Source organism: Eimeria mitis, genomic scaffold (assembly GCF_000499745.2).
Source record: "Eimeria mitis Houghton genomic scaffold, Emh_scaff11, whole genome shotgun sequence".
Taxonomy (NCBI): domain Eukaryota; phylum Apicomplexa; class Conoidasida; order Eucoccidiorida; family Eimeriidae; genus Eimeria; species Eimeria mitis.
The window spans coordinates 1-24,438 of record NW_013567587.1 but is presented as its reverse complement, the minus strand read 5'-3'; the positions used below and the strand labels follow the sequence as shown (position 1 = coordinate 24,438).

Genomic DNA, 24,438 nt, shown 5'->3' with positions numbered 1-24,438 from the left:
CTCCATTTAATCTTCAGCTGTCTTAGTCACAGCGACACAAGGGCCTAAGAAGGGCCTAAAGCTGGTCCAGAGAGGATGCTGCGTGTGATGAGTTGCACCATATGGTGCTGCTGTTGGTCCCAGGCAACCCAACATCTACCAGCTATAGCGAACGTTCATTTTGATGCATGCACTAAAAATTGGCACTTGTTAAACATTTACATAACCAGCAGTAGCCATACTGATCGTAAGTAAAAATACATATACGAACTCCATCCAGAACGTAAAGCTTCCCTGGCTTATTCAAGCACAGAAGTGAGCTCCAATGAAGCCGAAGACTTGGCTTTGACCGGAGCCTTGAGATAAGACTCTCTCCGCAAGCAAGTGCCCTCCCTCCCCTGTCCACAGGCATCCTGGCCGATGAGCACAGGGCCTGGGGTTGCAGGTGAGGAGACTGCCGAACTGGAGTTGCAGCGCACCCGGCTGCAGCTGGCCATGCAGGCCAGCCTCACTTGTGAACACAAGGAAGCTTCAACGGAGCTTCTTCTGCTGCATGCTCTACCTCTGTATACACTTATACAGCGTTTGCACTTGCTTGCAGGCAACCTACCAAGGTCAAGTCAATGTTCCCCTGCTACCTGCAGGCAAACCACGTTACACTCCGCAAGCCAATATCATTTGTGGAGGCACCCCCAGCACCGAAGTGCCGATTCTGAGGAAGGTTGGCAAACACGGGAGTTGCTGCAATCTAAATCACACAGTGGTAACCTTCATGCTGTAGAAGGCCGCTGAAAAAAACGAGGACACGGAAGGAGCACAGTGATTGCAGAGGGTAAAATGGGAAACGCTGGGAAGTGACGCTTAAATATTCCTGTGTAAGCATGTACCAGCACCTACAACGCAAGGAGGTGTAAAAGGCTCGTACTTGTAGAACTTGTTCAGCATTGTTCGGTTGAGGCAGCCGCAGTCGCCCTGAGGCTCAAGCATCATGCACCCTGCTGTAGTTGGCCACAGTGCAGCATCCTGTATGTTCTATGACTGTTGACCTGCGTTCAATAATTATTTTGTTGTTACATTTTCGAAGTTTTATGGAAATAGTCGAACTTCACTCCGTACGCTCTCCCAGTCGCGGCGACTAGTAGGGCTTTGGGGGGGCATCGACAATCTTGTCTGTCGTGCTGTCAAGTGTTGTGCGGCTTGTCCGCTTGCTCCGTTTGGTGTATGCATTAAGTTGGATTTTTTGCGGGCCTGTAGCTAGGAGTTGTTCTCAGGATCGCGTAGGGGGGATCGAGCGGCGGAACGAGGGTGTAGGGTCTAGCAATCGGCTGCTCTTCGGGTGTTGCGCCGGTGTATCCGTGGCTGCGCAAGAAGGGGCCCGTTAGGTTTAAGCTCTTGCGCGATAGCGCATGCTTTTGTCAGTGAACTTACAATGGAGCAAACTTCGGCTCTTCGAAGCGACTTGGAGGAACTCGAATCCTTGTTAAAGATTGCCACGCGGCCCGCCGTCCTACGCGTCTTGAATGAGCAGTGTTACAGACTGCGAGACCAGATAAAAGAGGTACTTCAGTGACTGTGCACTTCCCAGTCGGGCTGCATAAAGTGAGGAGATAGCTGTTAAACCCGCTGTGTTTGGCTTGCCATCCGGGAACCAGGGGTGCCAAGTTCTATATTATCCGCTGCCTTGTCTGCCTGTGCAGACAGAACGTCTGGAAAAGTGCGCAGCACAAGGGAATTCTACAGCAGAGGTGCGTCAAGACAGCTCTTGAAAAGGCGAGAACGTGAACATGGTGCATGGTGTGCCTCCCTAGGACAGTGCAGTCGTACTGAGAATATGGATCTCACCTTCGCTTAGTGTGCAGTCTCCTTCTTTGCTTCTAGGTTTTCAATACGGTCGACAGGTTTGCATGGGATCAAACGCCAACATTTGTAAAGTGGGTTCCACTTCCTGACGCTGCCTTGTGTACTGGCTGCCGCTGTAGCCAAATGATGAGAAGGCACGAAGGGGATGGGCACTTTACTGTCTTTATGCATGTCTGTGGCTTCGTTTAGAGTGTATATACATTTGGACGGCCTAACTGACCTTCCGCCTGACGCAACGAGTGTGCGGTTCGAGGAAAATAGCGCAGAGTTGGTGGTACGTTCAGCCCTTGCAAAGCTTCCAACTGCCTAAGGCGTAAGCCAACGTACGCCAGTTGCGGTGCCCAAGCGGAACTGTAGGTTCACCGCTGTGCTCCCTTTACCTTCAGGTGCGGAATCTGCGACAGAAGAACTATATCCTCAAATTCAGTACTCTCTATGCTCCAATTGACACACAGAGTACGGCTTTGCCTTTGCCCGTTCTTGGCCCCCTGACGTTCGCAACTTGAAAATGCGTATATTAGCGAACTAGGCTGCATGTAGCATAGGTTTGAAAGCTCGGCTAGGCGGCCCGTTGATGTTCCTAAGCACAACCGTGCGCTTTGATCATTCTGCGTGTCTCAGAGTCGAACTTCTCCGTAAAACGCGATACTGCAACTCTCCGCCTGGCGAAAGTACGTTTTGCTGCTCTACGGGCTCGATATTTAGTTGAATTAGGTAGGGGTAGTTGCTGCCTCTCAACGGTGATGCGGCTGACTGCCATCGATACTTTTCGCAACTCCCGTTTTTTTTTTACTGCGTGCGCCTGGTACGGCAAATGCAGCTACGCCCAGGAGAACACTGGGAGTCTGTAGCAAAGGCAGCGCAGCCAAATGCGATCCCGAAGATCGACCCGTCTGCGGACCCATCGCAGTCGATCATGAGCATGATGAAAAGCCTGTACAACCAGGTATGCTATCCGCTCAGAAATCAGTCGCGAAAACGCGCATGCACGCATCCGCAGCTTCCGACCGTCTGCTGAGATGATGGGTTTGCTGTTAGCTCCACTATTAGGTATATTTACTGCTCAGTAATTTCGTTTCGACCATTCTGCGATCTCAGGGTGACAGCGAGATGAAGAGAACAATCGCGAAGGCCTGGGTGAGCTGCTGTAGTTTGGTCAGGCCTCAATGGCGCTACCGCACCACTACCAAGCGTAGTTGCATGCACATTGCGTAGTGCTGCCATGCGCATTAAAAGCAGGAACAATTGTGCGTACATGCAAGCCACGTTGCCTTCTGAAGACGGGTGCCGTTAATGTTTGATCTGCGCTGTGTCCGCCCATGTGCAGACGGAGTCACAGGAGAGGAAGATGAAAGGTATTGAAGCAGAAGATGGCCTATTCTAATAAAGTTGAAGTGCACACGTTTAACGTGCTCCCCTGTAGTACTAGCACCTAGCTGCGGATTCTCTACCAGAGGCTTCCGCGTTTTCTTTGGGAAAAATGACGCGCAAACCAGTTTAAGTCCTTGTGACGCTACAACTATATGCTGATGTGCTGTCCTGAAAGCAAGCAACTGAACCGTAGTCGAGAACGCTTTTTCCAACTAGGCTTGAAATAACATCTAGAAACAATGCAACCGAGGCAGCAAAAACAGAGAATAGCCCAAGATGGTTGTCGGAAAACAACCCGACACGTGGAACGCCTCCAATGAGACGCCACCGTCGCAGTTTGTGCTTTACTTTAGAGGGATGAAACGGGAAGAGTGTGTGGCACCGATACCGGGCTTGCCGTGGCGAACTGGCTTGTAGCTGATGGAAAACTCGCCAAGGTAGTAACCTACCATCTCTGGCTGCGAATGCAAACACACAAACAGCAGCGATACAACTCCACTATCGAGTGCTAACACTTCGATGCACAAGCCCAGCACGTGCACTTTATGAGTGCCAAAACTGCTGGGGGAGTCTCTGCAACATATGCAGCACCGCTCAGCCTGCCCTCGGAAAGATGGGAGCGAACCCTTACCTTGATTTCCACGTTAATGAATTGCTTGCCGTTGTAAACGCCAATCACTGAACCGATCATTTCCGGCACCACCACAACATTGCGAAGGTGGGTATTCACAGGGGGGGGCTTCTCGCCATATGGTAAATCCTTCTTCGCGTTCCTCAACTTGTTCATAAGGGGCAACGCCTTCTGGTTGATGCCGCGGCTGAACTTGCGGCGCTGGCGAGCGCGGAATAGATCTACCAGCTTATCAAGGGGAAGTGTCACCAACTTCTCCAAGTCCACGCCGCGGTAAGTAAACGTGCGGAACGTCCTCTTGCGGGGGGCCGTCGCGTCTTCCGCCTGAACACCGAAAGACCACAGCCCACGCCTTTTTGACACCCGTCTGCTATCAAGCTATCTGAACTTGGAAAAGCTGCCTGGTTAGCTAAAAACGCAACATGCCACGCTTCCCAACAACCCCGAAGCCGCATACACACAAGTAGCTACGGGGGGCCAACCACGCCCATAGCATCCCCCCGAGGCCCAAAATTTTGAAAAAACTCCATAATGAGGAATATATATGTACGCGCCACTTAAACATAAAACCATGAAGCAAATTTCATATCACCAATGACCACGCATGCCGTTGGCCACGCGTGGTAGGGGGCTGACAACCGAGGTTATCGTCCCTCCAAAACGAGAAACCTTGTCAATTCATTAACAACGCAGAAAGCCTTTACGTTTCCCATGACACAGAAGAAAATATGAAGGGAAGGCAACATTAGGCCGCGCCTACACAGTACAAAGAGAGAGCTGCAGACTGCCCAGGCAAGGAGACGCGGAACGCATCCCGCCAGCAGAAAAAGCCAGTTTTAACCCACCATTTTGGTCCAATGGAGAGTTAACTCGACGCGAAGGGTAAAGAAGAGGAGTTTTTGTCAAATTCCGCTGAACAATCAAACTCCTGAAACGCCCGGCTGGCCCCGCAAACCCCATCCTAGAAGCGCTCTGTCTGCAGAGGCAGCCCCAAGCCCCACGCATGTGCTGTGGCGGCCAAAACAAACGCTCACCAACGAAGTACACGAATGCATACTTGATTGCAGAAAACATAGAAGATATTCGGAATTTTTGTTTTCATTATCTTTGCAAGCGTGCATGCACTGCTCGTTTGCATCGCCTAGTCCACCTGCCAGGCATTGTGTAACACGGTTTGTCTTATTTCGGTACGTGCATTTCGACCTTCGTGCAGGTTGGCTACTGAAGGCCAAGTAAGTGTTGAAGGATTACCTATAGCTTTGGGACACTCATCAGTAGTTGGATTGGCCATCATTGCAAGTGTCGCGTGCTCGCCTTGCAGTATATGTAACAAGACTCTTCAATAGAGCATTGTAACAAGAGTCGTAGACCTTATTCGATGGAGGTCACGAGCTTCAATGAAGCGAAAGCACTCAGAATAATAGATTGTCAAAAGCAGCTGACATCTCCCTCTTGTTCAGAGGCGCCGTGGGCACAATTGCTCAGGGCCTGTGTGTAGTGCGTGAGCCGTACAAGTGAATAGATGCGTAATATTCTAGTTGGAATATGAGACAAGTACGCTATTCAGAGATTCTCAGACATATTAATGGCAGAATAGCGAACGAAACGCATAGCTGAACAGTCAGAGCTTCATAAGCGGGAGCTATACAACGTAACGCAGGCCGGCGGCAACCGGACGTATTCACCAGGAGGACGGGAGACCGAATACGGAAGCTCCCCCAGCGACCTCTGGAGAACGGCCGTTCGGCCACCCCCTAGATAGACTGGACTTACGTTTTTCGGGATGTTTTCCAGAAACTAATACACTCATACACTAATGCACTCAGCTTCATTTGTTCATGTCTCCGCCTCGGCTATCGGTAGTGTTTTTTCGACAGACCGCTGACTAGCCAATACAGTAATAGCTCTTATGACCATTTCTGCTTATCGTATTGGATTTCTTATATATATATATATATATATATATATATATATATATATATATATATATGGCGACAGAGAGAGGAAGAGACATTGGCTTCCATATGTTGCATACTTCTCCAGCTAACCTGGAGGCTCCCTGGAGAACCCCAGGTCATCACACTTTGGTTGCGGCAGAGGAGGCGTTGAGGTGAGTGGCAGTGCACCTCGCTGCAACTAAGGATGCAGGCACAGCCAAACTTCCTTTTCTGCTCGCATTATTTCGGTGTGCACTTGCTGAGCACTTTCATTTGCTTGTAGGGAACTTGCCGGCGCCACGTCTGAAGTCTATTTTCTGCACGAACAAACACTATAGACGACTGCTGAACGCTTACTTCACCGTCTGTGGCCAGCCTGGACGCAAGCAGGAATATGCAGACAAACTACGCACAGAAAGTGCTATATGGGGCACTTGGGCTGCCGCTCCCAGGGCTCATTGTGGCTTTCTGTATGTATCTGGCTGATTTTTTGAAACTCTTGTGCAAAGCGTTTCGATTTTATTCCAATTCGCAGCGGCCCTCAGGTAAGGCTGAGGACTCGTGACACATGTAATTATCGGATTGTGCAGGCCACTACTGAGGCCAAGTAAACGTTCAGCAGTATTCTTGTATGTAGCAGTGCATATTTGGGTGTGCTGATACGCGGCCTTCCACGTAGATGCAGTTGCACCGATGCACCTGGCACCTCATGCCACATCGCGCGTTCAGGCCCGCCGCAAGCAACTTGGGTCGCCGTAACCAAGCCGTCTGGAGAGTGGACGGGTTGTAAGCTGCTTTTTGGAAGCTTTTGCATCGAGGATTTTGACTCTATTGCAGTTCATGATCGTTCTGGTATACGGTAAAGGAATCGCGTTACAGAGACGACTACATGCCAAGCAGATGGCTCGTATGCAGCAAGGCGAGGGCTGGCCACTCTTACGAAAACTGGCATCAAATAGTGTGAGGGCATGCCCGGTTCTCGGAGCATCAGCATACTTCGAGAAACACGACTTACCTACATCAGCCCCCTCTAGCCGCCTGCACAGTTGTGGCAATGGGCTGTCTTAGGGGTGGCGGCTGTAATCACTTGGATAGATTCGGCCCTACATGGAAATCAAATACTTCAAAAAAGATTGTAACTGAGCACGCTGAGCTGCAGACAGCGCTTTGCTTACTACAGGCTGTGCCTTGCGTGCCCAGCTGCCCCAGTGGCTCCACATGGGGCGCGCGGTCCAGCGGTGCGCTTGTATACCGCGACGGCAAGAAGTGAGGAAATTTTTGTGCAGTTTGCAGGGGTATATGCAGACGAATAAGAATAGTACAATATAAAAGGGTATAAACGGGCTTTATCTGCAGGAAGAGCCCCGACAGGGCGGTCGTGAGTGGGCGCGAGGCAGCGACAAGCACGGAGCCACTGTGTGCCAATTTCAGCTGTACATCCACCCTATTAAATATCTGTATACATTTACAGTGATAAGCATTTAGACCTCAGTTGTTCATATCTCCATGGCGCTGCCTCATCCTCGCCTCCCTCGGGGGCCCCACAGCTCAACAACTCCTTTTGTTTCTTTATCGCTTCCCTGAGCAGTCTGACGCTCCCCCAAGTCTCAAAGCAGTAACAGAAGATCACTTCTATCTCCAAGGGCCGTTGGTTGAGCGGCTTCTCGTGGACTGCTCGGGACCTTGCTTGGCGTGCAAGGCGCAGGACCGTATGTCCCACCGTCTCCTTCCCCCTGCCATTATTAGGTGTGCATTGAATAGGTTGCATGCTGCATCGCTGGGCGGAGCTCTTCTTCCTCTTCTGGGGTCGCAGGGAGCTCCCCTTGGCACCTCCTTGGCAGGCATCGTAAAGTCAAGGCAGAAGGAACCGCCCCCGCGTGAGGGCGGAGAGGCCCCTCTGGATACTTGAGTGGGGCTTCTAGATAGGAAGGCATGCAGCCATGGCGTGGAGCAGCGGGGGCCCCAAAGAGGCAGCTGTAGGGGAGGGGCCTTCGGGCCCTTCTCCTGGCCCCACTGTGGCCAAGGGAGGCCCCCAAGCGGGAACTCCTTCTGTGGCACAAGCCGAACAGCCTCTAGGAGCTTTGGATGCGGTTTACAAGGAGGTTTCAGGCACGCAATCTCCGCCTGCAGCTGGAGTGAGGAAGGCCCATGATGGGGGGGCGTCCCCAGGGGCGTCAGCAGATTGGCAGGGGGGCCCTATATACAATGCTGCGATAGGGTACGCCTTGCAGGGGCCTCTGGCGCGGGAGGGTCTGCAGGGGGGGTTGCTGCCTGCGCGTGTGGTATATGAGACGCCGCTGCAGTCCCGCAGCCGCGAGAGGACGGGGGGTGGCGGCGGGGAAGGTTTAATAAAGTGGTGGTTGTTGATGCTGATGACGCTGAACACTTTGGCGTCTTGTTGGGGTCTTTGGGAGCTGCGTCAGCGGACAGCGCAAATCATTCATGCTCAGGAGGCGGCTTTGGGGGAGCTCACGGACACGATCCGGCGTCGCGTGTTACCTGTATTTGATCAGAATCTCTTCCCCGACACTTTGATACCTTCGCCTGTGGACTCTTTAACGCGTCAAATCTTCAACGACTGGGGTGGACCCCGAGATGAAGTTCCCCCTATGCAGAATTCGGATGAGGACGCCTCGCCAACCCGGCACATTCCGCCGCGACTACCGCTGCTGGCAGGCAACCTGGAACAGAGCAGACAGCGGCGCCCAGCGCCGCTGCCTGACTTCTTGCTGAGCCCCACCGTCCCCAATGCGCCTACTCTTAACTTTGTTGACATTCCCCCACAGTCTCCCCTTCCCCCAAAGTGGAGCTCACCCAGCGATCACCCATAGCACCAGCGTTTATGTGGGGGGGCGGGGGTGGAGGAATTGGCGGGGAAGGGCTTCTCTCTCTCCCTCTCTCTCTTCGTCATGTTCAAGAGTCGGCGCCAAAGATGCATCGCGTGTTAAAGGCTTCGGCTTCTCTTCGGCACCGCCTCGGGAGAGGAGGCAGCAAACCGCTCTTCTCGCTCTTTGCTGCAGGGGCAGCTGCTGCTTTGTTTGCTGCTTTCGCTGCTGCTAAGAGCGACAGAGACAGCTGCAGCAAGGACTGTAGCAATGGCCGCAGCAACGGCTGTAACAAGGGCCACAACAAAGCGGGGGCTGCACGCTGCTCCACGTGCTGCAGCAAGGACTGCAGCAGGCTATGCAGGGTGGAGCGCCAAAGGGCACTGGGGTGGCAGAATCGAGCCGGGCCAATGCGAAGGCGACTCGCGTGAAGTGTACGTGGCTGATTGCTAGGCGTAGCACGTCTCAAGTGTTTGTTTGAGGTTTTAAATACATAAGCGTGTACAAGGTCCCTTAGGGATGGGAGGGGAGGCACACCTCTCCGCTTGTCAGGGACATGGGTGTTACAGTCCCCTGGCTCTGCATCCAACACCAGAGCCGAATAAGATGGGAAGGAGCAGCGCCAAAGGCGATGCTTAGTTGGGGAAACACTCAGTTTAGTTGTTTAAGATACTTTGGTTATGGTTGTACTTTGTTTGGATGTAAGGACTCTGTTTAAGCGTTAAGACACATTATTAAGTAGTACAGTCAACACGAACGAGCTGATGTTGGACGGGAGACACTTGGATGTGGAGACACACTTTCTTTGGCTCTTGAGACACTTCGTTCCGTTACTGTGGAAATGCTTCACCGTGTCCACTCGTTGACATATGGGGCTACGCCGTTCACAGTAGTTGCATAGAGACTTTAGTGAGGTGGGCGCGGAGCGCATCTCATGTCGGTTGCTTGGCCAGTTGAGTATTTGTACAGACATACAGTTTAATACTGAAGATGATGACAAATCAAGCTTCCCCCCGAGCGACGCCCTACGGGACGGAACAATTAGACCCTGAACTGAATTCTAACGAACTCCCTCAGGCGGAGCTATTCCCCCCTAGGAGTTGACCAGCCTCTTGTTGCATGGGCCGTTGAATTGCGTTTGCCGTATTTCTGCTGTTTTGAGCATAAGCAAAGGACTGTCTGTTACCTTGTTGCGGCTCTCCTCGACTAAGCCTCCAGAGGAGGGGTGACCTCGCTGGCTGGCGCGGCAACCCCCCGGCCAACAAGGCGTAGAGAGTTTCGAGTTCAACTGATATTTCGCGAAGCTAAATAAGAATCATCAGTTTGCTAATTTGTACAGGACTAGTGGCAAACTGTCTCTACAGCTACGAACGACGAGGGTCTGTCTCCTCAACCGCTCTGGGCCCCGCCGCCAGTTTTCATTATCTTGAGGGACAAACACTGGAGCATCTGCCTTCTTCTGCAGAAAGGAGGGCGTTTGGTTGCATATCAAACTGCATTTCATTTAAACGCCTTACTAGGCACATCATCTTTGCATTGTATCGAGATATCGGTGAGGCAGCTGCAACAAAGAGAGACATGGCTGCCGACGCGGGCAGCGGCTGGCCCTTCACAAGGTCCCTTGAGGGGGAAGCAGCAGAAGAAGACGGGGTAGGGCCCATTGTATAAATAAATAGGGAGAAAAACACAGCAACTGAATCCCCACCAACCAGCAAGGCGCGCCCCACAGGCCACGCTTAATGCAGATGAAAGACGGACATGAGCCCCGTAACCAGGGCCATGCGGCTGTCTGTACATCGCACACTCTGCTCCTCAACACTTGGCAGCGCCTTCACATCAAATACAAGCAGCTCCTCCTCATCCCGGCCTCGGACAAACAACTACACATCCCGCAATGCGCCCGGCATACGGGCCCATTGAGTTAGCTTTTAGGGTTTAGCGTTTAGGGTTTAGGCTTCTGGGCTGGCGTAGCCCGACGGAAACTGTTCGCTTAAACTATCCAGCTAAAGTCGAGACACTGCACTGTTGCCTGCTTAAGCTTGAGGATATTCCTGTTGCATTTGCGCCTCAAACTGCTGTAGCCCAACGACAGTTCTCTCCCTCCCCAGATGTGCGCCATCTCCTCAAAATTCCCCTCAAAGAAGAAGGATGTTTCTGTCTAGTGAAAAAAGTAGCTACACGAACCGAGATAGAGAGCCGAGGTCTCTAGCTGTACTGACCTGAGCCGGAAACCCATACGAAAGACAACAAAGGAAGCCTTAGCTTGTTTACAGATACTCCGGCCCCCAGCGAAACTGTGTTCGGCATTTTGAATGCTGTCTTCCTTAAGCCTCTGCTGGCGCAGGCTGAACGACACCCCGGCAACGGTAGAGCCTTCGGCGGCGCCTCTGTCTCTCCTTCACTCGTGCTCTTTTTCCTTTTTTTCTCGAATTGGGTTGCTGCAGTTTCCGTCTCCTGAGGAGAGTGCCGCGTGGCTGAAAGAAGGCCTCAGTGGGCTGCAGCAGACGCCACCAGATGGGAGGTTGGGGAACGTCCGTCTTTCGCTTTCGGGAAGAGGCCTGGGGCAGCTGGTTCTACTATGCGACTTCACTAAGCTGCTGCTCCTTGATGTATCCCACAACAAGCTCAGCAGCCTATATCCCGTTCGCCTAGCTGCAAACCTCGTTCGACTTGACGCCCAAAACAACCAAATCAAATCTGTATCCGAGCTCTCCGCAAACCCCAAGCTGGAGCACGTCAACCTCAGCAACAACCTCATCACCGCTCTAGGTGGCATCAAGAAACCCTAAACCCAAAACCCTACACTCTAACCTCTCAGTGTACCGTCTCCAAAACAACACTGCATTGAAAGTCACTTCGGGGCTTGGGGCACAAGAAACGAGGCCACCGTAGCTTAGGTGAACTGGGTGGAGAGGTAAGATGAGCCGGCGGCGAGCAACGGGTTGAGCGGGGGTATGCTCGGCCCTTCTTTGTTTGTATTTATGGGGTCAGGTGACTGGCAATTCAACGTCCGTTTACGTGTGCTCCGGCTCGCCAGCAACCGAATAGCCTCTTTAAAGGACGGTAGCTTGGAGAAGAACACTTTACTAAGGGAACTGGATATCAGCCACAATGCAGTTGACTCACTCGAGTATCTGCCCCATCTCAAGTGTCTAGACACTCTATATGTCAACAATAATCAACTAAAAAGCCTTGAAGGCATTCAACGAGCTCCCCATGTAGTTATACTTCATGCCGAGGTCCGTCCCTTCCCGTCTCCGTTGTTTTCGCTAGCTGAGCGGGGCCGCTATCTACGAAGTACTAAATATAGAAACATATATTTCATATGCGCCTCCTTTTTGCTTGAACAGAGCAACAAGTTGGAAACCCTAGAGCCCCTAGGACTCGGGAGGAACGGCCTGTTGCGAGAGCTGTACATACAGCATAACGCTGGCCTGGAACAACCGCTGCAATTGTCACCGCTGAAGTCAACAGAGGCCCTGCAGAGCCTGCACGTGGCGCCAGGACCAATGGTATCTTTTCCTCACTGGCGGCTGCACTGCGTGCACATGTTGCCGCAGTTGCTCCAGATTGATGGGGTAACTGTGACTGCAGAGGAGCAGGTGAGACTCCGCCTGAGCTTTCCTACTGCACCTGTAGCCTACAGACGATCCGTAGCGACTGACGCTGCTCCAGCTGCAGCTACTGATGCAGCAGCAGCTGCTGCTACTGCTCTTTCGCTGCGCCTCGCAGTTCACTGCAGCTGAGGCCTTCGGGGACCTGCTCTACGCCCAGAGAAGAGTGTGGGAGGCGCTTATCCCCGATGAACCGTTCGTTGATCGGCGTCTTCTGAAACTGGACGAGCCAACAGCAGCAGACTCCACAGATCCTGTGGTGTTTTCCGACACTTAACATGTAGTATCGTCACCATATCTGCTGCTGCAGCTGGTGTTGCTGCTGCTGTTGCTGCTGTTACGGATGTCAGTAGTCAGAAGCAGTCTCAGCAGCAGCTGCATCCAAGCAGCGCGTATCCCTGGGGAGGCGCGAGCATGGACTAACAGCAGTTCCGAATACATCTGAAGGCGTTTGCATCGTAATCAAATGCATGTATTAAAAAAAACAAGTATTCGTTTGGCGTTTAGGGTTTAAGGTTTCACTAGAGGCCTCGAGGGTTTCGTGTGGGTGTAAAGACTAAAGCCACAAATTGTCACAAGCTCAACTGAACTTAACACAGAAGAGCTCCACCTAAGATGAATATTTCTGTGAAAGGTATAGTAGAAGATGGTGTGTGCGAGTAACTACATTGAACAGTCCCTGGGATTGTCCCTACTGAACCAAACAGCTCCTCTCTCAACCCAAAACCCTAAACCTGAAACCCTCATCAGCTCCAGTTGGTGACAACAGCAACACCACCAGCATGACTGTCCCATTCACTCTCCTGCGGCAATACGTCTCCCGAAGAAACCCTTCTTACAGGCAGAACACTCATCTGCTGCTGCCCCGCAACGGCCTCCAGATCCAGCGAGGCCGCTCCGAGGGTTGGCGCTGCTGTTTTGCGTGTTGCTGCAGCAGCAGCTGCTGTTAGCAGCCGATGCTCTTGGCGTTGCCGCCGCTGCTGCTGCTGCTGCCGTTGTCAGTATTCCTCTACGGGGGAGCCTTTTGTGGCGTTTCAGCAGCGGTCTCCAGCTCCAACGAGGTCGCTGCAGGGGTTGACGCAGTTGTTGCTGTTGTTGCTGCAGCTGACGTTGTTGCTGCGGCTGCTGCTGTTCCTGTTGATGTTGCTGCTGTTGCTGCTGTCGCCGCTGCTGTTGCCCCTGGAGACAGAGCAGCAAGTGCGTAGCAATATGCCGTGTAGCATGCCATGTACGTTGCTGCATCGTCTGCGGCGCTTGCCGCTGCCATCTGCTGCACCAACATCTGCAAGTGTGCTGCTGCTTCGGGGGAAATCTGGCTCTGTGCTGCAGCAAAATAGGCCGTAGTGCTAGGGTCAGCGGCGGCCATCGTAGTTGCTGCTGCTGTTGTCGCCTCTGGCGCTGCTGCTGCTGATTGTCCTGCAACCACCCCGAAGTTGTGTGGCGTTGCTGTTGCAACAGCTGGCATTGCTGTTGCAACCGCTGGCGTTGCTGCGGCTGCGTCGTCGGTGGAGCTCTTTTTGACACCGTCGCCGGATCCTGCTGCAGCAGGAGCTGCTGCTGCTGCTGCTTCCACTCGTTTCAGATAATCAATACTTTGGTTATCCTGCGCTTCGCCTGATAGCCGCTTGCACTCCTGCAGCAGCTTCTGCTTCCGCTGCTGCAGGTGGTGATTCAGCTGCAGCCGCGCCATGAAACTCCGAGCCTGCACACACAGCAGCAACAGCAGCAGAAGCAGCAGCATATGGAGGAGTAGCGCCGGGAGGTCGTCAGCAGCAGGGGGGTGCGTGGCAACGCAGCAGTTGCCGGGGCCTCCACTCAAGCTGCAAGCAGGGGGAGTAGTTGTCTGTGCAGCAGCAAATGTCTGTCTCATTTTCAGGTGTTTACATCAATCATAAAAACATCCATAATATACATAAATGATGGTCTACATACATCATAAACACATATACGTTTATCTATATAACTACACATAGACATATTCTTATGTTTATATATATATATATATATATATATATATATATATATATATATATATATATATATATATATATATATATGTCGTTTCTAGGGTGCGTTGAGGCGAACCCATTCATGAGTAGGTCCTGGCAGGGGCTGGGGTTTGATGAATCCTTCCTTTTGAATCTCCGCCTCCACACACTTCAGCACGTATCTGCAGCAAACAAATACAAACTAACTGCTGCTGCTGCTCCTGCTATTGCTGCTATTGCTGCTATTGCTGCTATTGTTGTTGCTGCTATTGCTGTTGTTGCTGCTGTTGTCGCTGCTGTGGCTGCTCTTGGTTTGAGCCGGTAGTCACCTGAAGTATCGGAGGTCCATGGAGGAGGTCCTAAGAAAGGGGAAGGGAGAAGCATCGTCTTCGTACTGCAGCGTAGCACAATCCATTTGCAGCCCCAAAAACAATGAATGCCTTTGCTTGCATGCATGCACGAAGGCAACCGCCCTTGCATGCACACATACATGGAGACAAACACTACTGGTATACTCAGCCCCACACCCTGCCCCCAAACTTACCGTCTTAGCATGCTGAACCAGCGACACGTCTCCTGCAGTGAGCAGCTGGTACCCCAGCTGTTGTATGGCGAGAGCAGAGGCCTGCACGACACAGACAGAGCAGACCCTCGGTCTTTAACCTCTTACCGCAAACCCTAAACCCTAGCCACTACGTTTCTCCTTGTCTTTATCAAGCAGATACAGCAGCGTAGCTGTACTCGCTAGGGTTTAGGGCCTTTAAGGATTAAGGTTAGCGGGTTTGGGGATCTAGCGTTGGGGGTGTAGAGAAGGGCAGCCCCCTCTCCAGCATGAAAAATACAGAAAATGCAACAAAGACCCTCCAGCGTGCCTTCGCCCCGGCAGCGGGAGCAGAAACAAAAGCAGCAGCAGAAGAAGTAACGGCAGCAGAAAGCAGCAACAACAACAGCAGCAGCAGCAACAAAATCAGCAGCAGCAGTGTGACCCCACCTTAGACAACCCCAGTTTGTTGTTTGGCTGGGCCCAAGGGGATTTGGTGGGTAGGGCATCCAGCATTGCATCGATGTCTTCTTCTTCAAGGTTTTCTTCGCGTTCTATGGATATGCTTTGCGGTTTTTTTTTCTTAAGAGAGAAACGAGTTACACGCAGAGATCTCCATAGTGCTGTCAAGTCCTTCGAGTTGCTGCTGCTGCTGCCCCCCTCACCGTCAGAGTCCGAATTCTCCTCTTCCGAATTGTCGCTACCATCGTCCCCCTCTGCTCCTGCTGCTTTTGCTGCTGTCGCGGATGCTGGGGATGCTGCTGCTGCCGCAGCTGCTGCTGTCGGCGGTGCAGCAGGGGGCAAAGGCGGGGCAGGAGGAGGTTTTTTCTTTAGTATCGGCGCTGCTTGTGGGGGGACCGCTTTCACGCTGCCGTCCTGTTGTGTCTTACTCTGGGACTGCTGCTGCTCGCTTTCATGTTGTTGCTGCTGTTGCTCTTGCTGCTGCTTTGGCTGCTCCTGTTGCTGCTGCTTCGGCTCCTCCTCCTTCGGCTGCTGCTGAGGAGACTCAGCGTCATCCTCGTCATCGTCACTGCCATATGAAAGCAGCAACCCCAGCCCACCGTCAGGGTCGTGCTTCGGCTGTTCCTGCTGCTGCTGTTGCTGCTTCGTCTGTTGCTGCTGCTGTGATTGTTGCTTTTGCTGCAGTTGCTGCTGTTGTACCTCGTGGGCTTCTTCCTCTTCCTTTTTGACCTCTGCAGTCTGCTGCTGCTGCTGTTGCTGTTGCTGCTGCTGCTGCTGCTGCTTGTGCAGGTCCGCTGTGCAACCGAGAGAATAGGCGAACTCAAGCAGAGCCTTTATGCGGGGTGGAAGCAGCGCAGCCCCGCATGTAACCAAAGAGTGTCCCTGTTTCTTAAGCCAAGTATAAAAGGGGTGCAGGCGGTGACTAGAAGCCAGAAATGGCAGCCGCCTCTCCTCGTCCAGCAGCAAACGAAACTCCATTCGCTCGCCCTCCTGCAACACAAACAGATCCAGCAGCAGCAGCAGCAGCAACAGCAGCAGCAGCAGCAGCAGCAGAGAAAAGCACAGACACATGCAGAACAGTTGCTGCACGCCAACGGCCTATACACGAACAGCCGCTACAGCAAGCAGCCAACGCTGGCCCACCAAGACGAACCTGAAACAATGAATCCGCTAACCCTAAACCCTAAACCCTGAACGATGAATTCCATAAACCCTAAACCCTAAACCCTAAACTTTTGTTTCTTGTGGCGCACCTCTCGGACAAAATGCGCCGTGCGCTCAACCACTAAATATTCCCTCAGATTTTCAGGGAGGCTAATATCCGTCGGCAGGTCTGAGAACGGGGGAACAAAGCAGTCTTTGCTTTGCTGCTGCTGCTGCTGTTGTTGCTGCTGGTGTTGCTGCTGCTGCTTGCCAGGCTGTTGGGTGTTTTGCTTCGGAGACTTGTCGGCCTGGGTATTTGGGCCTGCAGCGCCGCAGCTGCTGCTCTCCGGAGACTGCTCTTCTGCTCCCTCCTCTGTTGTTGCTGCCGCTGCAGCGTCGTGTTCGCGCTGCTCCGACGCGGCAGAAGACGTCGGCTCAGCTGCAGCAGCAGCAGCAGCAGCAACAGGCAACACAATCGCAACGGAAGCTTACATTCGCAGTCCCTGCCGCTGCGGGAACGAACTGCAACAGCGGCCCCCACGCCCATGACAACTACAGCAGCAGCAGCAGCTAGAACAGCAGCAGCTAGAGCGGCAGCAGCAGCAGAGTGAGCAAGAGGCTGCACAGCAACGTACCTGTGGCTGCTGCGGTGGGTTCAAGAGCGTCTGGGGGCGGAACCGCGCTGTAGTCGGGGCTGCGCAGACCATAACCCCACAGCAGCAGCTGCTAGTTGTTGTTTATGTTTCTTTGAGTTTCTGGGTATAGGGTATAGGGTATAGGGTCTAGGGTATTTTGGTGTTTGTTTTGTATTCTGTTTACAGTGCAGCAACCACAACATACAACAAATACACGAAAGGGAAATCCTTACTCACCCGTCCGGGGTCGGGGCAGCGTCTCCGAGCGGTGCTGCAGAAGATGGTGCTGCACTCATCGTGCGTTGCTTTTTCCTCTGCTGCTGCTGCTGCTGCTCCAGTGTAGGCGTCCACTGCGTCTGCTCTTGCTGCTGCTGCTTCGCCGGCGGCAGCTCGTCGGAGAAGGCCGACCGCCGCGGAAGGTCCTGAAGACAAGCCAGGGATACCAACAGACAGTCGATCCCCGCGTATTAGGGTTTAGGGTTTAGGGTTTAGGGTTTACCTCGTAGCGCATGCTTTCTATCTCGGAACTTTCCTGCAGCTCCGCAAGCCGCCGTTCTTCGCTGCAGTTCTGACGCGCGAAGGAAGCCACGTCGCCCAGCAGCAGCCGCACATCGTAGCTGCAGCAACAGCAGCAGCAGCAACAGCAGCAGCAGCAACAGCACTGGCCGCCTCGAAAACTGGCGAGAGGAGGGGAGGGACCGGGAGGTTAGCCCAGGGGGTAAACCAACATATTACAAAGTGTAAGAAAACAAAAACACGAACAGCAGCAGAGGCACATGAAGCAGATAGAACACAGAGACAACAGAGGGACGACACAAACAGGGAAACACAGGACACATGCATATATATACGTATATACATATATATACATACATACATACATATATATATATATATATATATATATATATATATATATATATATATATATATATATAAGATAAAGACACAGCTCGAGACACAGAGACGGAGGATGGCCGAAGGACGACGGAAGAAGAAAGGCAACAGGCACCGCCAGGAAAGAGCCGAGACAAAGGAGACAGAAATAGAGACTGAGAAGAAGCAGCTAGCATGTACACTGAGCAACAAATACAACTGCAACTGAGAGAGCAGAAGACAAAGTCAGCAGAAGTGAGACAAAAAAAAACAAAGACAAAGACAAAGACAAAGACAAAGAAATGCCCCCACCGATCTACAAGAATTTCTTCACCCTTCACCTCAATCTTTATAAGGCGGTTATCAGATTCAGAAACAGAGTCCCGGTTGCTGCCAAAGCGGCAAGCAGTTCCTACAACACAAAGGCCGCTGCTGCTGCTGCTGCTGCTGCTGCTGCTGCTGCTGGCGCTGCTGCTGCTGCTGCTCCCGCTGCTGCTGGAGGAGCTGCCCATCCGCCCACGCGCCCCCCAAACGGCGGATGCCATTTTCGTCTAGCCCCCTCAACCCTTCTCTTCAGTCCCTCATAAACCCTAAACCCTCGATTAACAGTGAAGAATCATAAACCCTAAACCCTCAATTAGCAGTGCACAACAACAAACCCTTTGCCTTCACTTAGCACTACAACATCACAGACTCTAAACCCTCGATTAGCAGTGCAGAACCATAGGCCCTAAACCCTCCATTCGCAGTACAAAACCAAAACCCTCGATTAGTAGAACAACCTGCAACAAAAACAGAGGGCTATGCTGGCCTCGGCCGAAGCACAGACAGCCGGGAAGATATATACAAACCGCGTTTGCGATCAAGTCCAGAAGCAAAGAATTAAATTAATGGGGGAAGCCTCACGGAGGCGAAGAGGCGGCAGCTGCTATGCTCGGGTGTTTGTACACCCCGGTGTCGGTGTGGTGTCTCCAGAGGGAGCATTAACTTCAAACACATATTCACCTCATTTAATTAACCTCATTTATATCTATATAACAATGATATATTTCAATTTTCAGGCAAAAGGAGAGCCGAAAATCCTTCAGGGGGCCCCTGGGGCCCCGTCGGCGCAAACGCTGGCTTTGCGCTGCATGCAGCTGCATGCAGCAGCGCTGCAGCTGTATTTTCCTGGGTTGCTACTGATACTGCTGCTGCAAGAGATGAACCGATTGCTGCTGCAGCAGGAGGGTCTCTTCGGTGTCCTCCCAAGCAGATAATTTTATCTGAGGCTAGCAGCAGCACACGCAGCAGCAGCTGCGGCTGCTTGCTCTTGATTGTTAGTGAACCGAAGGAGCCGTTACTGCAGCAACGGAAGCTGCAGCACGATCTGCTGCAGCGCCAGATGCTGCATTACGAGCCGCAGTTGCTGCTGTTGCTGCTGCGGCAGCAGCACGCGCGGTTGCTTCTTTCCGTGTAGTAATAACTGGAGCATTACTTTCTCCTCCTTCTACCTGTCTGCATGCGTGCATGCATGCATGCATGCATGCACTGCATCAACCATTTCTGTTGTCATTTTCATTTCTTTCACAATGTTTTTTGTTATTGAGCGCTGGGAATCCGTCGCCCTGCGGCCCTCGCAACTCGGCCCCGAATATCTAGCCAGCGTGGAGGCGCTGCTGCGGCAGCAGGTGGAGGGGAAGTGTCTGCAGAGTGTGGGGTGAGCATGCACGCATACACCTCATGCACTGTATGTACACCTCAAACGAAAAGGAATGCAGCGGACCTACACCTCACACTGCGAGGGCTGCAGTGTATGTACAAATCAAACAGCAAGGGATGCAGTGTATATACACCTCAAGCTCTCTGTTTTGGCTGTGGTGCATGTGTGTACTTCTCATGGGTTGTGTACAGCGTGTGTTTTCTTATGTTTTCTTGTTCGCCTTTTCTTTAGCTTTCTGCTTTCTTTGTTTCCTTTCTTGCTGTTGCTCCCTGTATCTGCCTCTGGTTTGTTGTATGTATGTTTATGATTGCATCTGTTTGATGGAGAGGGGTTTAGGGTTTGTGTTGCGGTGTATGTACAGCTACGTCGTCTGTGTAATCCGCGTACTGCAGCATCTACCCGGGAGGATTCAGGACTCAACAGGACTTGTTGTTGTAGCTGCCAAATACCAGGCAATCGTTTTTAAACCTTTTAAGGAGGAGGTACATATATATATATATATATATAATCTATGTTTGCCCTTGAACTTACTATATTATATATATATATATATATATATATATATATATATATATATATATATATATATATATATATATATATATAATTTGTAGTGTATTTCCACTTTATTGCGCAGGTTTTGGACGCTGTAATAACTGATGTAAACAAGCTCGGCCTCTTCGCTCAGTGCGGCCCCCTAAAGGTCTTCGTTTCGAGGGCTTCTCTCCCCCCCACCTACACGTTTCAGGTGCAGTGAAGCTCAAACCCTAAACCCTAAACCCTAAACCCTAAACCCTAGTTTGTTTCAGCGTGCGTATGACACTGTTCAAATAGCTATATATAGAGTTGCGTTGCTGCTGTTGCTTGCGCTTCTTCTCCCCTATCCACTTTTGCTGCTGTTGCCCCAGCTGCTGCTGCTACTCCTACCACTACTGCTGCTACTCCTACCACTCCTGCTGCAACAACTACAACTGCTGCTGCTGCTGCTGCTGTTGCTTTCAGGAAGAGGATGCAATGCCGAGCTTCTCAGACGGTTCTCTTGCCCTGCGGTCTGGGGGAGAGATCCGCCTGAAGCTGCTGGGTGTCCGCTTCGAGGCGAGCCAAATATTTGCAGTGGCCACAACCAACGGCGACTACTTGGGGCCCATAGAACCTAGAGAGACTTCAGCTGCATGAAGCTCATCGAAACACAATCTCATCTGTGCTTCCTGCAGCAGATAATGCAAAGGCTGCTGCTGCTGCACCAGCGGCACCAGCTATTGCAAACACTGCTGAGGCTGCTCCTGCTGCCTTAGCTACCACTGCTTATGCTTTACCTGGTGCTGTAGCGGATGTTGCTGTTGCTGCATCTGCATTAGCTGGAGCTGCTGCTGCAGAAGAAAGAGACACAGCCGCTGCTTCTTTTTCTTCTGCTGCTGAGGCTTCCCTGCACATCCAGGCACATAGGGGGAGCGCCAAGAGGGCCTCCCTGCTAGCGGGCGACGCGGCGGTGCTGCGCTGCTCGGCTCCACAGGAGCAGAGCAAGGGAGGGGGAGGGGGGCGTCAGTTGGACTCCTGTTTTGAATTTGTGAAGAGGACTGACACAGCAGACAAGGGCCAGCCTCGCCCGCTAGCCGCATGCAGCATGTCTCGAGAACTTAGGATTTAGTTTCTCAAAGAATACTCGAACAAAGAGAGGCAAACTTGCCTCTCCACTGCCCGCCGGAAAGGGAAACGGGCAGGCAAACGCTACGTAGTGCACTGACAACGTGCGGTGTACGGGCACGTCGGAGTGTACTGAGAACGCGCAGTGTACAGGCAACGTTCAGTGTACAGGCAATGCGCGGTGTACAGAGAACGTGCAGTGTACCGGCAACGTGAGGTGTACAGACACCTGCTGCACCTCCGCTCGCTGTCACTGGGGCCGCCGGTGGAGGAGTTGCAGCAGCGCGACGAAGTAGCTGTGGAGGCCCGGGTGGTTGAGCCTCTCTACAAGCCTAAGCAGCAACACAGACACCCACATAAGTCCCACAACTGCATCCTGCTTACGAACTGCTGCTGCTGCTGTCGCTGCTGCTGCTGCTGCTGCTGTCGCTGCTGCTGCTGCTGCTGCTGTCGCTGCTGGTGCTGCTAGCAGCTCCCCTCCACCACCTCACTCTAAAATCTTATCGCAGGCGCCGTTTTCGTAATCCTTGAAGCGTTCTTGGAGTTTGAGGTGTACGTACAGCTCCCGGACAGTCTTCTCTCCCTCAGGTCTGCCGTAGGCCTCCAGCAGATCAGCTGCTTCAGCAGGAGTTGCAGCAGCGAGGGCCTGCAGCAGCAGCGGAGCAACAGCAGCCTTTCGTCGCCTATCTCTGCATGCAGAAGTGCTGCCCCACGTTACGTGCACACCCCACAAGCCAGCACGGCGTGTCGGCGCATGCACGGCTACACCCGCAGATACACCCAGCAGCAGCACCACCAGCAATGCTGGTGCAGCTGCTGCTTCTAGTAGCACAGGAAGAGAGGCAAAGGGCCTCTGCTGCAGCTCAGGGTCACTTGAATGGGGGGCCTCTGCAGCCAATCACCTCAGCAAGTAGCCAGCTGCATTTGCCTTCGCGTATATCCGTGCCGGACTTCCCCAAGGCGTCTGGGCAGCCGAAACAATCTAAGAAGTCGTCCTGCGCCTACACCCCAAAGTGTTGCAACACACAAACCAATACCAAATGAAAAGAAACCGCTGCTGCTGCGCTGATCCTGTGCTGCTGCTGAGCTGCTGCTGGGCTGCTGCTAACCCGCTGTGGTGCTGCTGTTGCTAGAAAGGGCTGAGGGCCCCAGAAAGAGACAATAAACAGAAACAAAGGAGACGGGGAGCAACCAGAGAGCAGAGAAGAAAACAAAAATAAACAACACAGACAATATATAGCCAGATGAAGTGCACAAACAAATACAAGCGCCAAACAAACGAAACGAGAAACCCGAAACGCATTCCAAAAAAGCACAGAACAAACAGAGAAACAAAGGAGTATACAAATAAACAAACAAACAAACAAACAGACGAGCAAACAAACAAAAACACACACCCACACAAACAGGGAAGCAAACAAACATACAAAGCAAAACAACACAGAAAAAGAGGCACCTGAAAGTAGTCTCCCGTGCAGAGAGATATCTCCTCGGCCATCGCCAAGAGGGACCGGTCGCTCACGCCGCTGTACCGAAGCCCTGCAGCGAGAAAAAAAACGTAAATGTATACAGGAATGCATGCAGGGCTGCATGCATAGATGCATGCGTATGGGTCTTGTGGGTTGAAATCCAGGCGCAAGAGAGAAAGTGAGGTGTATGTGCACATCGGTTGCCCAGGAGAGAGGCTGATCGAGACAGCAGCTCCCATACCCAAAGCTGTGGGGAGCCAGAAAGAATAGTAGCTGGTTTTTAATCTTGCTGCTGCTTGCTGCCTGCTGCGCGCCGCTGCAGCTAGCTGCTGCAGAGTGGCTGATGCTGCTGCAGTTCCTCCTCGCAGCACCCGGATCAGCTCCTGCTGCTGCTGCTTCTGCTGGTATGGCTGCAGCAACGTGTGCACTCCCCCGTTGCTGTCGAGGTGTTGCCCCAGGACTGTGTTGAATGCAACATCTTGCAGCAAGCTGCTGCATGCAGTGAAGGCTGGATGGCCCCCGAGGAACTCTCGTAGCACTCTGATGACCCCAGTCCACATAAACACAAACCCCACCCCCCGACGTATACACCTCATTCGTCTCAACACGTTGAACAGCAGCAGCAGCAGCAGCAGCAAAAACAGTAGCAGCAGGCGCTGGCAGTCTATAGCAAAACCAACTGAAATGCTCAAAGCTCCAGCAGCGGCAGCAGTGGGTAGAACAATAAGCAGCAGCAGCAGCAGAAGCACCGTCATCCAAACCAACAAGAAGCAGCAGCAGCGAGACCTGCACCAGCAGCAGCAGCAGCTCCAGCAGCAGCAGCAGCATGCAGTGAATTGGGTCTGACTGATGAATGGCGAATATAAGGAAAACAGCATCGTTAATTGCATTCGCTGGCCCCACGTCTTCTCGCCTGTACCAACAGACTTTGCCTCTTCGGGTGTACGCGCCATCCATCTGGTCATCTGCAACCAAAAAGGCTGCCTGCAGCAACTCCACCCCCCACCCCAATGCACAGGCCCCGGAATTGAAAGCCTCCTCAATTGCTGCTGCTCCAGCAGCAGCAGAAGCAGCAGGAGCAGCAGCAGCACTGGAGGACGGATGCGCCTCTATACCAGATACGCCAGCTGCTGTGCCTGCTCGGCCTGCTGCTGTCGCTGCAGCATCGGTTGCTGCAGCAGCGGGAGAAGCACCTGCAGCACCCGATGGTGCTGCTGCTAGACGAAAGACAGAAGGCGCATCAGCAGGCGCCGGTCCTGCAGCTGCTGCTGCTGTTGGTGCTGCATCTGCTGCTGCGGACTCAGAAGGCTGAACGAATTGAACTTCTTGGCTAGCAGCAAGGGAGGCATAGACGGTCAGTAGCCCTCGCAGCAGCTTCCCCCCTGCATGCAGCAGCAAGCAGCAGCCCATCCAAGAACTCTGTATGATAGACTAAAGCAGCAACAACAGCAGCAGCAGCAGCTCGCAAGCACACAATGGAGGGGTCAAGCAGCAGCCACCCCAAGCCGCCGCCGGCTGGCTCCGTGTTTCAACTAACCCGTGCAGTTGTAGTCTATGACACGCGCATAATAGTTGCTGAGGACCTCTGCCTCCTCCCGGGGGGCACAGGCGGCAATGCGCGCGATGATAGCTTCTCGTAGGGGTTTTAACATCTGCAAACACCAGAATAGCACCAGAGAACTAAGGAACCGCTTGCTATATATATATATATATATATATATATATATATATATATATATATATATATATATATATATATAT

The 24,438-nt window shown here is 52.5% G+C and overlaps 7 protein-coding genes across 7 annotated transcripts; 4 read left to right on the top strand and 3 right to left on the bottom strand.

The window, feature by feature from the left end:
* Positions 1 to 2,653: 2,653 nt before the first annotated feature.
* On the top strand, positions 2,654 to 3,223 carry EMH_0007240 (calcyclin binding protein, putative; the record flags this gene model as incomplete). Its single annotated transcript, XM_013494285.1, has 3 exons — positions 2,654 to 2,785; positions 2,938 to 2,976; positions 3,167 to 3,223. 3 exons carry the CDS (start codon positions 2,654 to 2,656, stop codon positions 3,221 to 3,223), a joined length of 228 nt encoding a protein of 75 aa, XP_013349739.1.
* A 331-nt stretch (positions 3,224 to 3,554) lies between these two features.
* EMH_0007130 (40S ribosomal protein S15, putative) lies at positions 3,555 to 4,554 on the bottom strand (the record flags this gene model as incomplete). The annotated part of the gene is made up of 3 exons (XM_013494284.1): positions 3,555 to 3,668; positions 3,842 to 4,165; positions 4,546 to 4,554. The coding sequence occupies 3 exons, from the start codon at positions 4,552 to 4,554 to the stop codon at positions 3,555 to 3,557; spliced, it is 447 nt and encodes a 148-aa protein (XP_013349738.1).
* Positions 4,555 to 7,718: 3,164 nt separating this feature from the next.
* On the top strand, positions 7,719 to 8,609 carry EMH_0007020 (uncharacterized protein; the record flags this gene model as incomplete). Its single annotated transcript, XM_013494283.1, has 1 exon — positions 7,719 to 8,609. One exon carries the CDS (start codon positions 7,719 to 7,721, stop codon positions 8,607 to 8,609), a length of 891 nt encoding a protein of 296 aa, XP_013349737.1.
* A 1,572-nt stretch (positions 8,610 to 10,181) lies between these two features.
* On the top strand, positions 10,182 to 12,494 carry EMH_0006910 (GJ24429, related; the record flags this gene model as incomplete). Its single annotated transcript, XM_013494282.1, has 5 exons — positions 10,182 to 10,253; positions 11,048 to 11,372; positions 11,595 to 11,842; positions 11,954 to 12,205; positions 12,336 to 12,494. 5 exons carry the CDS (start codon positions 10,182 to 10,184, stop codon positions 12,492 to 12,494), a joined length of 1,056 nt encoding a protein of 351 aa, XP_013349736.1.
* A 732-nt stretch (positions 12,495 to 13,226) lies between these two features.
* On the bottom strand, positions 13,227 to 18,407 carry EMH_0006800 (splicing factor, arginine/serine-rich 8, putative; the record flags this gene model as incomplete). The annotated part of the gene is made up of 10 exons (XM_013494281.1): positions 13,227 to 13,919; positions 14,303 to 14,387; positions 14,535 to 14,599; positions 14,750 to 14,830; positions 15,197 to 16,198; positions 16,462 to 16,790; positions 16,987 to 17,045; positions 17,224 to 17,408; positions 17,486 to 17,603; positions 18,175 to 18,407. 10 exons carry the CDS (start codon positions 18,405 to 18,407, stop codon positions 13,227 to 13,229), a joined length of 2,850 nt encoding a protein of 949 aa, XP_013349735.1.
* Positions 18,408 to 19,433: 1,026 nt separating this feature from the next.
* On the top strand, positions 19,434 to 20,740 carry EMH_0006690 (DNA-directed RNA polymerase II subunit RPB7, putative; the record flags this gene model as incomplete). Its single annotated transcript, XM_013494280.1, has 4 exons — positions 19,434 to 19,561; positions 19,926 to 20,046; positions 20,202 to 20,312; positions 20,567 to 20,740. The coding sequence occupies 4 exons, from the start codon at positions 19,434 to 19,436 to the stop codon at positions 20,738 to 20,740; spliced, it is 534 nt and encodes a 177-aa protein (XP_013349734.1).
* Positions 20,741 to 20,869: 129 nt separating this feature from the next.
* On the bottom strand, positions 20,870 to 24,329 carry EMH_0006580 (farnesyl pyrophosphate synthetase, putative; the record flags this gene model as incomplete). The annotated part of the gene is made up of 7 exons (XM_013494279.1): positions 20,870 to 20,990; positions 21,700 to 21,854; positions 22,111 to 22,209; positions 22,665 to 22,747; positions 22,919 to 23,217; positions 23,525 to 24,059; positions 24,215 to 24,329. 7 exons carry the CDS (start codon positions 24,327 to 24,329, stop codon positions 20,870 to 20,872), a joined length of 1,407 nt encoding a protein of 468 aa, XP_013349733.1.
* Between the last annotated feature and the right edge of the window lie 109 nt (positions 24,330 to 24,438).